General features: G+C 28.0%; 2 protein-coding genes across 2 annotated transcripts; one reads left to right on the top strand and one right to left on the bottom strand.

The window, feature by feature from the left end:
* Window positions 1–1,244: 1,244 nt before the first annotated feature.
* K444DRAFT_221848 (uncharacterized protein) lies at window positions 1,245–2,056 on the bottom strand. Its single transcript, XM_024871148.1, has one exon. The coding sequence runs from the start codon at window positions 1,828–1,830 to the stop codon at window positions 1,306–1,308; it is 525 nt and encodes a 174-aa protein (XP_024727847.1). The 5' UTR covers window positions 1,831–2,056; the 3' UTR covers window positions 1,245–1,305.
* A 1,270-nt stretch (window positions 2,057–3,326) lies between these two features.
* On the top strand, window positions 3,327–4,850 carry K444DRAFT_620131 (FAD/NAD(P)-binding domain-containing protein). The gene has a single exon (XM_024881643.1). The coding sequence runs from the start codon at window positions 3,531–3,533 to the stop codon at window positions 4,782–4,784; it is 1,254 nt and encodes a 417-aa protein (XP_024727846.1). The 5' UTR covers window positions 3,327–3,530; the 3' UTR covers window positions 4,785–4,850.
* The last annotated feature ends 11,621 nt before the right edge of the window (window positions 4,851–16,471 follow it).

Genomic DNA, 16,471 nt, shown 5'->3' with positions numbered 1-16,471 from the left:
TAGGTAATAGTAATAAGAAATAGTAAGGCGGTAAGCTATTTATATATTAGTTATAATCCGTAATAATCTGTAGTAGATATATATATATATAAAGATAATCTGCCAGAAGTAACCCGGTTACCTATATAACTACCGGAAATAACCCGGTAAAGCGGATATGGATTAGTAGTAGCAGGGGCAGGAGCTAGAGCTAGAGCTAGAGAAAGAGAGAGAGTAGTAGTAGTACCTATAAGTACTCATTAGGTTAGTTACGGTCTGTAAAAGATTAGTAAACAGGTATAAAAAGCACTTACAGAAAGAATAATAGGTACTCTTACTATTATAATAGTAGTTAGTATAGCTTTCTCTAAACCAACTAGCTATAACTATATATATTATCTATATATCCGACTCGCTAGTATAATATATATACCCGGTAATATAAACTTGACTAACGAATTAGCCAAGTTTAGCCTCCAGGTTAGCAGGCCGGGCGGGGTTAGTAGTAATCGTGCGTCAGGACTTGCACTAAATCCCCTATGTCCCTGCGGGTTTAGTGCATATTAGCGATACGGTCAAAAATCAGCGATACGGTCATTTTTTTTACTATTATATCGATTTTAATTAATTAAATATTAATACCATGGCCAAATTCGACCCAGAAGAAGAGAAAAGGATGGCCCAGGCCTCCGATTTCTATGCCAGGAACCCACACGTCAAAAATCTGCGATTGCGCGTTAATTCAGGGTCAAATTATGCCTCTGGAAAGCGCGGCTCGCTGGCCGATTACTACAAAACACCAAAGGGGGCTTCAACAAGGCCCTTTATCGTGATCAGGAAAATGCCCTAAAGCAGTTTATTGATTTTTTAATCTATTTAGGCCATAATATTAACCTCAAGAGAGTGCGGGGGATGGCTAATAAGATTCTGGGAGAGAGCGCATCCACCCACCAGGCGACGCATATTTGCGCATAATAATAAATGCTAGGCAGAGAACTTGGTTTTGTCAAGCCACTCCCCCCTTCCCCCTTTATTTTATAATAATGGCTTTGGTAATATAGTTAGATTAGCTACTAATGGGAAGGAGACAATTATTGGGTACACGAATTAAGACATGGTGGTTGTGTAATTAATTGATTTCTTAGAATCGAAGTATTTTGGGGGGGTCGCCGACGAGGTAAAGTGTGTAATATTTCCAGCATTTTATACTGCGTACACATGCGATGTGAAAGTAAGAGAATTTCAATTATTAATTATAGTATAAACTCCATATAAACTATAAAATATTTTTCTTTGATTTTCACCAAAATTCCGAAAATTGGTGTTCTAAAAAAATGACCGTATCGCTGATTTTTGACCGTATCGCTGATACGCACTAAACCCGCAGGGACGTAGGGGATTTAGTGCAAGTCCTGACGCACGATTATGGCCGGGCCGCAAAACAGGCACCTGTAGCAGAGCCAGCAAAGAGAGCGCCGTTATGGTACGGGTTGGGCGGGCAGGCAGGGCAGGCAGGGCAGGCAGGGCAGGCAGGGCAGGCAGGGCAGGTAGGGCAGGTGCTGGTACTGGTGCTGCTGCTGCTGCTGCTGCTGCTGCTGCTACTACTGCTGGTGCTGCTGCTGTTGCTGCTGTTGCTACTGCTGGTGGTGGTGGTAGTGGTGGTGCTGTTGCTGCTGTTGCTACTGCTGGTGGTGGTGGTAGTGGTGGTGCTGAAGCTGCTGTTGCTACTGCTGCTGGTGGTGGTGGTGGTGGTGGTGGTGATAGTGGTGGTGCTGAAGCTGGAGCTGCAGCTGCAGCTGGGGCTGGTGCTAGTGCTGCTGAAGCAGCGGGAGCAGATAGGAGAGAAGACATTCTACGGACCGTAAGGAGCGTTACAGGCCAGGGGCAGGCCCGTAGCGGGTATGGGGTTGACTTACGTATATGTATATATATTTATTAAAGGAAAGAAGCTTTGGAATTCGAAATTAAAACCTACCTTATTTAGCTTACCTGGAAAAATTTTAGCCTTCAAAAAGTGAATTTTCAAAGTGAATTTAAAGTCAGTAAAGCTGATATCCCTTAAATAAGTACCTGAGGCATCTAATTAATCTCGAATCGAGATCAGGGCAAAATTAAAGACTGGCCCCTACGCAAGCTTCGGGGCCAGTCTTTAATTTTAGCGAAGCGGCCCAGATCTCGTATTTAATATAATAATAAAGGACTTAAAGGCCCTATATCGAGATATCTGGCAGTTATACGTCGACAGGCGTGTACCGGCTCGGGGCCATAAGAACGACAGGATCGTTCTGCTTTGGTGGGATATAGTCTTGGCTATACTATTATCGTAAAGAGTAATGGGTGCAGAGGAGGGGGGAAAGGATATTATGGTCGGTGAGAAGTAATGGTTGCGAGAGAGATAGGGGAAGGATGAGGACATATAAGTATGTTTGAAGGACAGAGGGCTCGAAGCGCCGGAAGGGTGACTGCCACGGTGACCGGCCCCCCGTTTCGGGGGGGGGCTATCGAGTCCAAAAGAGGCACCTCAAGAGTCGACAGTTGCAGGAGGATCCCAAGAGCTGACGTTTTGGAGCTCCTAGAGCAGCTTTGCTCCGACGATCAGCCGCTTGACGAGAGCCAGGCTCGACATGTAATGGATCTTCCCGGGGTTCGACCCCCCATAAAACAGCGACCAAACCTGCCGAAAACAGCAGGTCCAATACTACAATGTCGCCTAATATTATAAGAAAAAAAAGTCTTAATTACTTTATTATATAAGTATAATATATATAAATAGATCTAGATTTAAGAATAATATAAAAATAATTCTTATTTAAATTAAAATAAAGCGCGCTCTTAAAAATAAGACAAAAAGAATATAACTAAGCTTTAAGAGAGCTAAAATAAGTTTCCTAATATATTTTTATACTAACTCTGCCTTACGCTTAAGCTACCCACCCTGGGCTAAAGTTAAAGCAACTCCTACTCACATTCAGAGACTAAAACGGAATTAGCAAAGATGAGACTAGCGTCTAACTTTGATTGTAACATGAGTAGGATCACGTGATCGACGTGAAAAGGGGTGCGCGTCAATCCCAAACGTTTTGCCACTCAGTTCCGCATCATGTTCATTTATCCATTCCTGCACTCTGATAACTTCCCATCTCATATTCGGCGAACATATACCCCAAAGCAGAGTGTGTTTCGCAGCTCCATTGCGTAGCTTGGGCTGAGTTCGGCGTGAGTCAGCACAAGAGGAATTTTTAACCCCGGTCAACAATCTCCCTATTGGACAATGGGGGTTCGGACAATTTGACCTCAGTTCGCTGCGCGAGGCGCGAGGCCCGAACCGAATCGTGGAATCATTCATTCTCAGATTCTATCTTCCTGCTTTCGTTCAGACTTGTATATATTGTCTTTACTCTCCTTCGCACAGTCGCTTCTGTATCAAAGTTTCAACTCTCTCAATTCATAATCAATTCCACCGCAGAAGTTCTCCTCAACTCTTTTCCCGTTTCCATTTAAGCTGGGAAGTCTTTTCACTGGCCAGGGAAATTGACAAACTCCCAGCCGGGATGCAACCTCCATCACCAAAAGTCCTCATCATCGGCGCAGGAATCTCCGGCCCCATCCTCGCTCTTCTGCTCAAAATGAAAGGCTACTCTCCCATCGTTCTCGAGAAAGTTCGTGAACTCGGCGATGCAGGGTCGGGTTTGATGCTCATGCCCAACGGCCTCAAAGTCCTCGCGCTCCTCGATCTCGCGTCCCCGATCACCACGTCGGTTCCGAACGTGCAAGCGATCCGTGATTACACATGGGCAGGGGAAGAAATAGGTGGTACGGACTCACCTTCGACATGGAAAGAGACTTATGGACAGCCCGTTTGTGGCGTAAAGCGTAGTGTTCTGAACCTCGCTCTCAAATCTGCCCTGAAATCATCCGGCATCCCTCTCCTCGAAGGCTGGAAACTGGACTCCATCGTCGAATCCACGGATGCCGTGACGGCAACCTCCTCCTCTGGGCTCCAAGAAACAGGTTCTTTCCTGGTAGCCTGCGACGGCATCCGTTCCGCGGCTCGCGCGATCCTGCTCCGTCAGAGAGGCGTCGTGGAGATTGAGCCCGTGTTCACGGGATTGGTGCAGGTTGCTGGGATCTCGAGGACGCCGCACGCGGTGCTGGGGAAGAAGGGGGTGTGGAAGAATTTCTATGGGCCGGGACGACACTTTATTACGTTTCCTAGTTATCGCGTTGAGGAGGGGATGACCGGGTGGGCTATCACAAGCCGGTCCGAGACGAAGGATGTCGAGACGTGGCAGTCGATGGATGCGGATCAGCTGAAGGATTTCAAGAGGAGGTTGAAAGCGGAGTTTGAGGGGTGGTGCGAGGAGGTTAGCGAGTTGGTGGATGCGGCGGAGAAGGTGATTAAGTATGGACTTTATGATAGGGAGGCGCTGGACCCTGAGAATTGGGTAAGTAGAGGCGGAAGGTGTGTGCTTGTGGGTGATGCGGCACATCCTACGAGTCCGCACTTGGGACAAGGCGCTAATCAGGCGTTGGAGGATTGTTGGTGGTTGTCTGAGCTGTTGCCGAATGTTTGTGATGGGGTGGATGCCGATGAGTTGAAGAGGGCTTTTAAGGAGTTCGCGGAGAAGAGACAGCCGAGAACTGCGGCGCTGGTGAAGGGGGCGAGGATGCAAGGGGAGATGAGAGTTGCAGGTGGTGGCGAGGAGGGGAGAACGAGGGATGAGAGGTTGAGAGATGGTTGGAGGGATCTGGACGCTGTGAAGGCTAAGTGGGATGGGTTGTTAAGAGGGCCGTTTTCATGCTAGAGGATGTATCACGTCCACCACCTCAACCACGTTCACCCCTTCTCGTTTGCTTAATCAGAACTTCTCCATGATCTTAGTCCACCTTCCCCTTCCGCAATCCGCATGCCCAATACCGAGGCTACACCTCCGAAGCCCCGTAGAGATGATCGAGAGGGTGCTAACCGTAGAGGGAAGAAAAGCACGAATGATGACACCAGGATTATCCACGTCATCCATTACAATGGAGGTGCGTATAAGTACCCAGCGAAGGTTGGGTATGTTGCGGGTCTCGCTTGCCAAAGATTCCTATCTCGTTGCTGATCCGTGAAGTCTGAGCCGTCAGGCCAGGGATTAGTGGAATTCGAACCGCAGTATACAAGCGAGTTTTGTGATTCGCTTTGGATGGTATCAATTGTAAAATCTGACAGGAGTATAGTCCAATGTAAATTGCAATAGTGTAGTCGACGAACTGAGTAAGTAATAAGCCGAGATTGTGAAAGCGAAATTTGGCAGATCGATTGCGAGTTCTAGAAAGTAGGACGGACAAGCCCCAGGGCTCGTTATTGCTGGCTCGCGTAATGGAGAGTGTTGCTGAGTCCGCCAAAGCTACTGCCGGTTGTTCGAGAATCAAACCAGCTAGCATCGATGTGGCGAAGGCGGCCTGAGTTACTATTACCCAGCGGGTCAGAACGGCAGTAATTGTCACGAATTGTACTGCCCCATCTGCCAGCAAGATGCGCTTCTAACCAACGTTGGGCTCTTTCCTATACCATAGAAACACGAAAAAACTAAGAGTATCTAATATTGTTGCTAAACCGAAGACGATGTGTTTCTTCACCACCCCCTATTTATTAATATAAGCGATTAATTAAGCAGGGTCCCCATTGCCTTCGCAAGCACTAATTAGTTAATCGGCTATTTAAGTAAGCTCCGGTTTATAAGTATAAACTCAAATACGAGTACATTATTAAGAAATCATAGATTTTTTTCTTAAAAAAACTTATATCTTTAATTCTTAATAATCTTGCTTATATAATATATTCGATTTTAATTAACTAAGCAAGTTTATTAAAAATATTTATAAAATATTCTCTTTAAAATATATAATTATATTAATTCTTTAATATTTAATAGAAGTTAATTATAATATATATAGAGTCGCATATAACCAAAGAACATATAATAAACCTCGGATATTACGGGAATTAATTAGAAAGATTAATAGCCCTTTATTATTATAGCTAACTACTACTTATATTATAAGTATTAGGCTTATAAATCACTAATTATATATATGTTATTAGGGCTTCCTATTTAAAGAAGGTTTCCCTGAACTTTATAGAAGAAATAGAAATTAATTCTATATTAAATTTAATACTATAGTTTTATAACTTATTAATTTATTCTATTATCTTATTACCTACTAATAAATACCTTATAAGCTAATCTCTTTACTTTTAAAGGAAATAGTTTAATAAGTAATTATATCTCGAAGTCTATAAAATATATAATTTTTTACTAAAGCTATTTTTATAGAAAAAGTTAACTAAATTAATTCTAATACTAGTAATAATAAAGGCTTATTTAATACTTTTAATAGGACTTTTTAGGAGCCTTTATAAACAAGTAATAATAATAAAAATAATTCTAGTAATAATTCAAATACCCAGATTAATATTCAAGTAACTATTATTTAAGCTATAAAATAAGGCTTATATACTAAAGTTAAAGTACTCTAATAAAAGCAAGAATTAGTAGATATAATTAATTAATATATCCTATAATTAGAATAATATAAGAATACCCTTAGAAATACTTTATAGTTTATTATATTTTATAGAAATTCTATTTATAAATCTATTCTATTTTCTTTAGTAATTCCTATTAAAGAACTTTCTAAAATAGAATTAGAACCTATTTTCTTCCTAATATAATAAGCTTTAAAAGTAATTTTAATATTATTTATTAGAAGCTATTATATAATATCTTGAAAATATATTTAAATTAAAAGAAGCTTTTTAAAATCCGGATACCTGACTTATATTATAGAAAGTTTCTTAACAAATAAAAAATATTTATATTCTTCTAAAAGGCGGTTTTTAGAACTTAATCTTAGACTTATAATAAATACTTTTCTAGAATTAACTTTATTATAAATACTTTTAGGAATAAATCTTATAATACTTGAGAAACTATAATAAAATAAAGCCTATTATTATATAAAATCTATTAGAAGTAATTTAAGGCCTATTTAGCTAATATATTTAAATTACTTCAAATTTATTAGTAAAATACCTTTAAGAAACTTCGAGATCTTTATTAAAAGAATAATAAAATAGTTATTAAATTATATATTCAAATAATTAATCTCGAAGTTAATTAGAACCTATATTCTAAAAGAAATCAGATCTAAACTCTTAATACTATTCTATCTAATTTTAAGACTTATTAAATACTTATATTTATTTTCTTAGAAAATAAAGTAATATCTATTTCTAAATAGCTTAAGAAAACTCAGAAAGTAAAATATATTACTTATTTTAAATTAAGGAAAATAAAAATTAGAGAATCTAATAAGAGTAATTTTATTTCTAAGAATTCTAATTTATAAAACTATTAAAAAAGAAAAAAGAAGTTCTAAAAATTATATAAGAAATTTTCAGGTAATATTTTAGCTCTTTCTAGGCCCTACTAAAGTACTAGTTCTATTTTAGATATAGTTTATTAAACTTATAATTAGAAAGAATATTTTTCAGGAAATATAAAATATTTTAAATATAATAAATAAACTCGATAAAACTCTAATAAAGCCAAAATAATAGAAAAGTTAAAGTATTTATAGAAATAGATTTATACTATTATTATAAAAAAGTGCTTTAAAAAAGACTCTTTTAAGAAATAGAGAGAAAAAAAAACTAAATCTTAAATATTAATAATTTTAGCTATAATAAAAAAGGCATATTATTTTATATAACTATTTAAATAAGATTAATATAGCTAGAAATAGATATTTTAGAAATATATAATAGATTTAATAATGCTAGATTAGATTATAATTTCTTTAATAATAATTAGATTTAAAGCAGAAACTTTATTATTTTAGCTAAATATAATTAAGAATTTATAATTTTTTATAGAAATAGATTTAAAATCTATTAAGTTTATAATTTTAAAGTATTTATTATAAATAATTATAGTACGATATATTTTTTTAAGTTCTAGTTCTATAAATATAAGAATATTAGCTCTTATAGCCTTATTTTTAATATAGAATTTTATAAAGTAATTTTTATATAATATATAAACTATATTAAAAAATAATAAATATATATATTTATATAATCTAATAATATTAAAATCCTAATATTAAAAGAGTTTAGTAAAGAGTTTAATCTATATTCTAAGCTAGTATTTCAAGTCTTATTTTTAATTAAAAACAAATATAATTATTCTAGATAATAGGTTTTATATATTTATAATAGTTATTAGATCTTTATTTTATTATATAATTCTAGTAATACTAAATAAGAGTTTTTAATATAATAAATTAATACTTTCTGGAAAGAAGCTTTAGAAATACTTATATATTTCCGGAATAATAAATATAATTTTTTTTAGAGGTTTTTAATTCTAATAAAGCTTTAGAACTTTCTAATTTTAGTAATATTAAATACTTTATTAATATAAATAATATTGTTCTATATAGATTTTTATATAATTTATTAGATATCTAACTAGAAGTATTATATTTATATTTATAGAATATATTTTATAAATATTAAATAAATCTTAATAAAAGCCTTATAAAAGCATTTATTTTTTTTATTTCTAAGAAAAATAAAAGGCTATACTTTTATATTAATTATTATAAACTTAATTAAGTTATAATTAAGAATTAATATCTGTTTTCTTTTATTAATAAAACGCTTAATTAGCTCTAAAAAGCCAAGATCTTTATAAAATTAGATTTTAAAAATATATATTATTAGATAGAAATTTATAAAAAATATAAATATAAAACGGCTTTTAGAACCTGCTATAGCTATTTTAAATATCTTATAATATCTTTTAGGCTAGCTAATATACTAGCTAAATTTCAAGTATATATTAATATTATATTTATAAGATTCCTGAATTATTTTATAATTATTTATTTAAATAATATTCTTATTTATTTCTAAAATAAAAATAAAAATTATAATTATATTTACTAAATATTTATTAGGCTATATAAAAATAACCTGTTTTATAAATTTAGTAAATACGAGTTTAATATTAAAGAAATCGAATTCTTGGGCTTTTTTATTAAAATAGAAAATATTTAAGCAAATTCTAAACGGGTTTATAATATTATTAAATAACTAGAACTAGATTTTTTTTATAATATTTAAGTATTTCTTGGATTTACTAATTTCTATTATAGGTTTATTTACTATTATTCTCAAGTAATTATAGGCTTAATAAATTTCTTAAAAGAAATAGAAAAGGGCCGGACATCCGGTTTCTTTATATAAATAAATAAAATAGCTAAAAGCTTTAAAATATTAAAAAAAGCTTTTACTATAATACCTATTCTAGTCTATTTTAATTCTTTTAAGAAAATTTATATTAAACCTAATATATTAAAATTCATAATTACTAATACTATTTTATAATAAATTAATTCTAGTAATAGTTTAAAAAAATACTAGTATCTAATAGTATTTTAGTTCCGGAAACTTTCCGAAACTAAATATAACTATAATATTTATAATAGAAAGCTATTTATAATTATTAAAGCTTTAAATATTAGTATTATTATTTTAAAGAGTTCAGGTTTATAATTAAGGTTATTATAGACTATAATAATCTCTAATACTTTATAGAAATAAAGTATTTAAAAAGCTATTATATATATTAGATAATATATTTTATAATATATAATTTTAATATTATTTATTATAAATGTACCTTAAATCTAATAAATAAATCTAGTAAAAGGCCTAATTATAAAAAAGGTTCTATTAATATAATTTGACTTTTAATCTTTTAAATTAAATTAAAAAAAGCTTTTATAATTATAATTTAAAAGTTTTTATAAATATCTAAAAAGTTCTTTTTTTAAAATAAGTATTATTTAATACTTATTATATATATAATAACTGAGAAGAAATATTTATTATAAAATAAATAAATAAATAATTTTATAGATTTCTTAACTATAGAATTAGTTAAGAAATAAGATATAGGAAATACTTTAAAGGCTTTATTATTATAGCTAAAATAATAGAAATATCTATAATTATATTCTTTAATAGAATTAAAAACTTTTTAGTTCTCGAGTTTTTAAATTAAATAATTATAAATATCTAATTCCCTATATATAGATATATATAGCTATTAAAAGAGCTATAATACTAGCTTCTTTATTTGAATTCTTTCTAGATATTATTTAAATAATTCAGAGAAATAATTCTTAATATTAGAATATTTTAAAATAAAGATTTAATAAAAAAGATATTAAGAAAAAAGAAATCTAAAGAAATAATTCGGGCTTATTTAGATATTATTTAAGAATTATTATATCTAATAATTCTGCTTTATATTAAGAAGTTATAAAGCTTTATTATAATAATCTAATAGCTAGATATTATAGAATAGAGAAAACTTTTAAGTTTTTTAGAAAATTCTAGTATTAGAAAAATATAGAAAAAGATATTTATAAATATTATTAAGAATATAATATTTACTAGAGAATTAAGGCCAAAAAAATTTACTATATAATTTATTTAATAGTTTATTATAGCTTGAGAGATCCTAAAATAAGATTTTTATAGATTTTATTATAAATCTATTATTATATAAAAACTCGATAAAAGATTCTAATTTTAATATAATTCTTATAATTATTAACTAGTATTCTAAAATAATAAAATATATTATATATTATAAAATAATTAATTTTCTAGAATTTATTAAAATTATATAAGAATATATTTTCTTAATTTTTAGCTCTTTTAATAGAATTATTTCTAATTAAAAAACGGTATTTATTAACTAGTTCAAGTTTATTTTTTATTTTTATTTAATATATAAATAGTATTTAAATATAGCTTATTATTTTTAATTAAATAATTAAATAAAAAAGTAAAACCAAGCCCTAAAATATTATCTGAAATATTATTATAATATTTAAAAAGAATAACTAGTTTAAGAAATTATCTTTTATAGAATTTATATATAATAACTTAAAATATTAGGTTTTATAAAATATATCTTTTTATATATATTATAAATACTATTTTTAATTTTTATAAAATCTTAAAAATAGAATTATAAAAAAAATACTAGCTATATATAAAAGGTTAGAAATTCTTAAAATAAAATAAAAAAAGCTTAAGACTTTATAATATTATATATAAAATAACCGGGAAACCTATTATAATAAATACTAATTAGCTAAATATTATTTTAAAAAAGCCTAAATAATATTATTAATAAGAAATATTAAATTTAAAATAAGAAAACTCAAATTAAAATTTATAGGTTTATTTAAGATCCTCAAATATATTAATAATTTAATATATAAGTTAGAACTATTAAATATATATAATTATTTATATCTAATTTTCTATATTTTTCTTTTTAAAAAATATATAATAAAAAAGAATTAGAAACTATATTTATATTTCTTTAGAGAACTTCTATAATTAGTAAATAATAATAAAAAATAAAAATAAAAAATAAAAGCTATTATTAATTACTAATAAAATAATAGAAATAAAAAGTAATAGTATTTAATTAAATAAAAAGCCTAGCCTAAAGATTATAATATCTAATTATTTACTTTTTTTAATCTTGAAAATTTTAAGAAACTTCTAAAATTATATAATTAAAACTATAGCTTAAAATCCGAAATTACTTTTTAATAATCTTTTAAGATTAAAAAGAATTCTAAACTAGTAAGAAAAAAATTATTTAAAAGAAAAAAAAGACTAAAATAGCTAAGAAAAGGCCTGGAATAATAATAGAATTTTTTTTTTCTAGAGTATTTTATTTATAAAGGCTTTCTAGAGTTTTATTAAGGCTTATAAGAATTATATTTAAATTATTAGAAAAAGATTTAGGATTAAAAAAGGTTTATTATAAGTAAATTAGTTATAGGTATCTCAAATAAATAAACTCTAATTCTTAATTCCTAAAGCAAAAATACTAAATACTAGTTCTATTTAAGATTTAATAAAGAATTAGGTAATACTTTCTAGAATTCGCTTATTTTTTTTAATAAAATATAGTTATATTATAGTAATATTAGGATTAAGGATATTAAGAGAAATAAATAAGGAACTTATAATTATTATATATATCTTATAAAAGACTCGAATTTCTAAAATCAGATCCTAAATAGCTATAAATATTATATTATTAATACTTGAAATATTACTAGTAATTTATTTAGAAATCTTAATAAAAATCTTAATAAAAATCTTAATAATAAAATTAATATCTTAAAAATAAACTTTAGAATATTTCTTTAAAGAATTAGTAAATATTTAAATATATTAGAAAAACTTACTTTTCGAATACTAACTTAAATAATATTCTTATTAGCTTTATTAAAATAGAAAGAAGAATTCCGAAACTTATTAGACTTCTTCTCGTTTTTAAAAACCTAATTAATAGTATTATTTATATTAGTATAATACTATTTAGAATATTTATTTAAGAAATTTCTTAAAGATTATAATAGTATTTTTCTAAAACTAATAAGCTTCTAATAAATAATAAGAAATCTGAAATCATATTAGCCTTAATAAATATTAAAGCTAAAGAACTTACTAAAATTTAAAATTTAAAACCCTTATTATAATAGTTATAGGTTTTCTTACTAGATATTATAGTATATAAGATAAAGAAATTAATAAGTAAATACTTGAAATATTTCAAGTATTTACTAATAATAGGAAAGAAGATTATAAGATTACTTTTATATTTATAATTATATTAATAAATAGTAAAGTTAGAAAATATTATAGAATTAATTAAAAATAGTTAAAGAAAACTTAAAAAAGAATAGAAAAAGAGGCTAGAAAATAATAATAAAAGAAGTTATTATATATATAATAATATAAAGAGGTTTCTTTTATGAAAATAAAGAATTACCTGAATTAATTATTAATTTTTATACTAGTTCTAATTCGAAATTAGTATAACTAATTAAAATATATTTTCAGAAGCCTATAAATAATTTCTAAAACTTCAGAAATATTTATATAGATTTCTTATATAAATATTTTATTAAATTCTTTTTATAAAGCTATTTAGATTATTCTAATATAAGATCTAATAAATAGTATTAATTTCATAAAATAGTACCTTAGTACTTTGGATTAAGCTAATTAGAATATTTAGTTCCTAAACAAAATTGCAATTATTAGCTAGCTCCTATATCTGGGATATAATTACTCTTCCTTCTCGCTTATTTAGCCCTATATTACGGGTACGGCATTCAGGGCTTGGAAAGCAAGATAGAAGGTCCCTTATGAAGATAATTTAAAGCTAAGGAAGGGAAAACTAGAATACAGGAGACTGCGAGAGAGTATATATACCCTATAGTATACTAGTCCCAAAGGGGCTTAGCCTTCTAAATATCTCTAGTATATTCCAAGTATACTTCCCTAGTAAGGCGGCTATATTACATGCGCCTAGGAGGCATCTAATATCTAGTAAGGCATCTCAGATACCGGGTATCTGGGAATTATAATATTACTTCTCTCTTTATAATAAGCTTATTCCCGAGCTTTATAAAAACCATTAATTTATCTAATTTCATACTATACTCCTCCCTAAAATAAAACCAGTATTTTAAATATAGAAGTTATATATAAAAGGCCGGCGCCTTTACTATATAATCTAGAAGAATTTATTATTATTTCTATATAATTCTGGATAAGTATTATTTTTTATATAGTCTAGCTAGTATTATAGGTTTTATAAAGGTCCTAGTATATTAATATTATTATTATAGAAACTTTATAAAACCAGGGAACTATTACTTAATACTAAAGCTAGATACTATACTAGATCTTTATCCTAACTAACTTACTAAATTCTATACTTTAGCCTATTTCTTACTAGCTTAATTATAATAACCCGTTTAATACTATATACTTATTTACTATTCTCTAGTATTAATAGGAGCGGTTCCAGGTTTACTTAACCTAGTAAAGAATTCTGGGAGTCTTTTTATAGCTTCTTTATATAGAAAACTAGATATATCTTTATAGTTTCTAGTAGTTTTAGGAGAAACGAATAGTTATACTATTCTAGAATCTCAAATAGGCCCTTTATTTAGTTCTCTAGCTTCCGGCTCAAATAATTGGATTTCTAGTACTTTATAGTAATTTATACTTTATTTCCGACTTTGAAATTAATTAGATAATAGTACTTATTAGCTTATACTATATATTATTCCTATACTTATTTTATATAGCCTTAGGCAAATTACTATAATTCATATAATTAATTTACTAATACTTTAGCTTTATCTTTATTTAGCTTTTCCTTAAATAAATTAGCTTTAATAGAGAAGTTCTAGTCCAGAGAAATATAAGGCTTATAGCTCTTTTTAGTTATAAATAGGAACTAGCTAATAGTTTTATACTAAAGAGAGGCTTATTAATAATTAATTATAGTAACCTATTTATTCTAATTATTCTAATAATAATTAATATACGGATATAATCTCTAATTAAAGTACTAATTAATAATCTCTATTTATTTATCTATTTAGAAGTAATTAGCTATAGAGAGCTTGAGCTTTATACTAATTCTCGTATAGAATTTGCTCTAAAAATCGGATATAAATTAGAGTTCCTAATCTAATATAATTATTTCTGAAATACTTATTTAGTATATTATATAAAATAAAAATAAAGGTACTAGCTACTTGGCTATAATTATATCTTATACTAGAATTATAATTAGGTACTTAAATAAGTAATTTATAAATATAGTAACTATATTATAGCCCGATTTGCTTTCTAGATAGCTTTTAAAATTCATAGTAATATATTATTAGAAATAATTAGAAACTAGAAAAAAATAAAATAAACCAGGCTTCTTATTTCTAGACATATATAATCTCTTATAAATATAATAATTACTATAGTATTAATTAATATTCTTGCCTATAAATAGCTAGTAATATTATTTCTTTAATAGCTAATAGAGCTTTATATATCTAGAATATTCAGAAAGGAATTTATTATATACTTTATAAATTAGGATAATTCATAAAAATAATTCGGGAATTATTTTATTCTCTATAATATAGAGTTTTCTATAGTATAAAAAGAAGCCGTTTTATAGTATTTAGATATTACTTTTGGCTTAGACTATTATATATAGCTTCTCTAGATCCGGTAATATATAATTATTTTATAGGATCTTATTTATAAGTTATAAACTACTATACTAGGCGGGAGCTTCTAATAGTACTTCTATAGGGGCTACTATAGTAAAGTTTACTAGTAAAGCTTCTAAAAAAATATCTTTTTCCAGGGGAATTATATCTCTAATAAGGGTATTTTCTTCCGGAAAGTCTTTAATATATATTTGGTTTTTAGGGCCGAATTCCGAATTAAGTAAGTTCATTTTATAAAATATTATTATAAGCTATAAGTTATAAATAATCTCCGGATTAATCTTATTTTTAGGAAGAAGTACTTGAGTTTATAGCTTCTTTTTAATCTGGCCCAAAGTATCTATTTTATTTTATTTTTATAATAAAGTATTTATTTACTTATTTAATTTTCTAGAATAATATATAGGCTTAAAATAATAATAAGATATAAGCTTAAAATAATAATAAGATATAAGCTTAAAATAATAATAAGATAAGAGCTTAACCTATTTAGCTTATTAAAAAGAAAGCTTCTTAGTAATTATAAAGTATTCTAAGATATAGTAATTAGAATAGACTTTAAAAGAAGCATTCTAAAAGCCCTTTAGTTTAGTTCTCTATTTCTCTAGTATTTATATTATAGCAAGTATCTCCTTATTATATATATTATAATTAAACTTTACTAGAAGTATAATTTTAGAAAAATAAGCTATAGGATACTAAAGGCCTATTTCTGGGTCTTATTAAGAGAATAGGCTAGTATTTACTTTTTTAGATATATTTATTTCTATTATTATAGGCTAATCTGGATTATAGTATTATAGAACTAGAATAGAAATTATAGCTTTCTTTAGACAAGTAAAAGCCTCTTAATATTACTCGGATTACTTAAAGAAAATTCTTTTTTTTATAAATAAGATAAGAGATCTAGTAATTCGTTTATATTCTTTAATAAAGCATTTATAAAAGTTATAAAAGCCAAGAAAGAACTATATACTCTTAATTATCTTTAGGAATTACTAGTTATATATTACTTTAACTTTATTAGAATCTATTTTAATACTAGATATAAAAATAATAAAACCCAAATACTTTATATATATAACTTTAAATTCCGATTTCTTAATATTTATTTAGAAGCCGGTAAGATATAAATAATCTAGTATCTTTTATATATATTATTCGTATTTTACTAAGTTCTTTAAGTAAATGAAAATATTATTAAGATATATTATATAAAAGTTATCTATATATTTAAAAAATATATTATTTATATAATATTAATATATAGCCGGGCTATTTATAAGGCCTTTCTAGAAAATAT

This window comes from Hyaloscypha bicolor (genome assembly GCF_002865645.1).
Source record: "Hyaloscypha bicolor E unplaced genomic scaffold K444scaffold_182, whole genome shotgun sequence".
In the NCBI taxonomy this organism is placed as follows: Eukaryota; Fungi; Ascomycota; class Leotiomycetes; order Helotiales; family Hyaloscyphaceae; genus Hyaloscypha; species Hyaloscypha bicolor.
The sequence above is the reverse complement of the archived record's forward strand: the minus strand, read 5'-3'. Positions and strand labels throughout refer to the sequence as shown.

Coding starts and splice junctions, on each gene's coding strand:
- K444DRAFT_221848 (XM_024871148.1), bottom strand. CDS start 1,830: ATGTCTTCTCTCCTATCTGCTCCCGCTGCTTCAGCAGCACTAGCACCA.
- K444DRAFT_620131 (XM_024881643.1), top strand. CDS start 3,531: ATGCAACCTCCATCACCAAAAGTCCTCATCATCGGCGCAGGAATCTCC.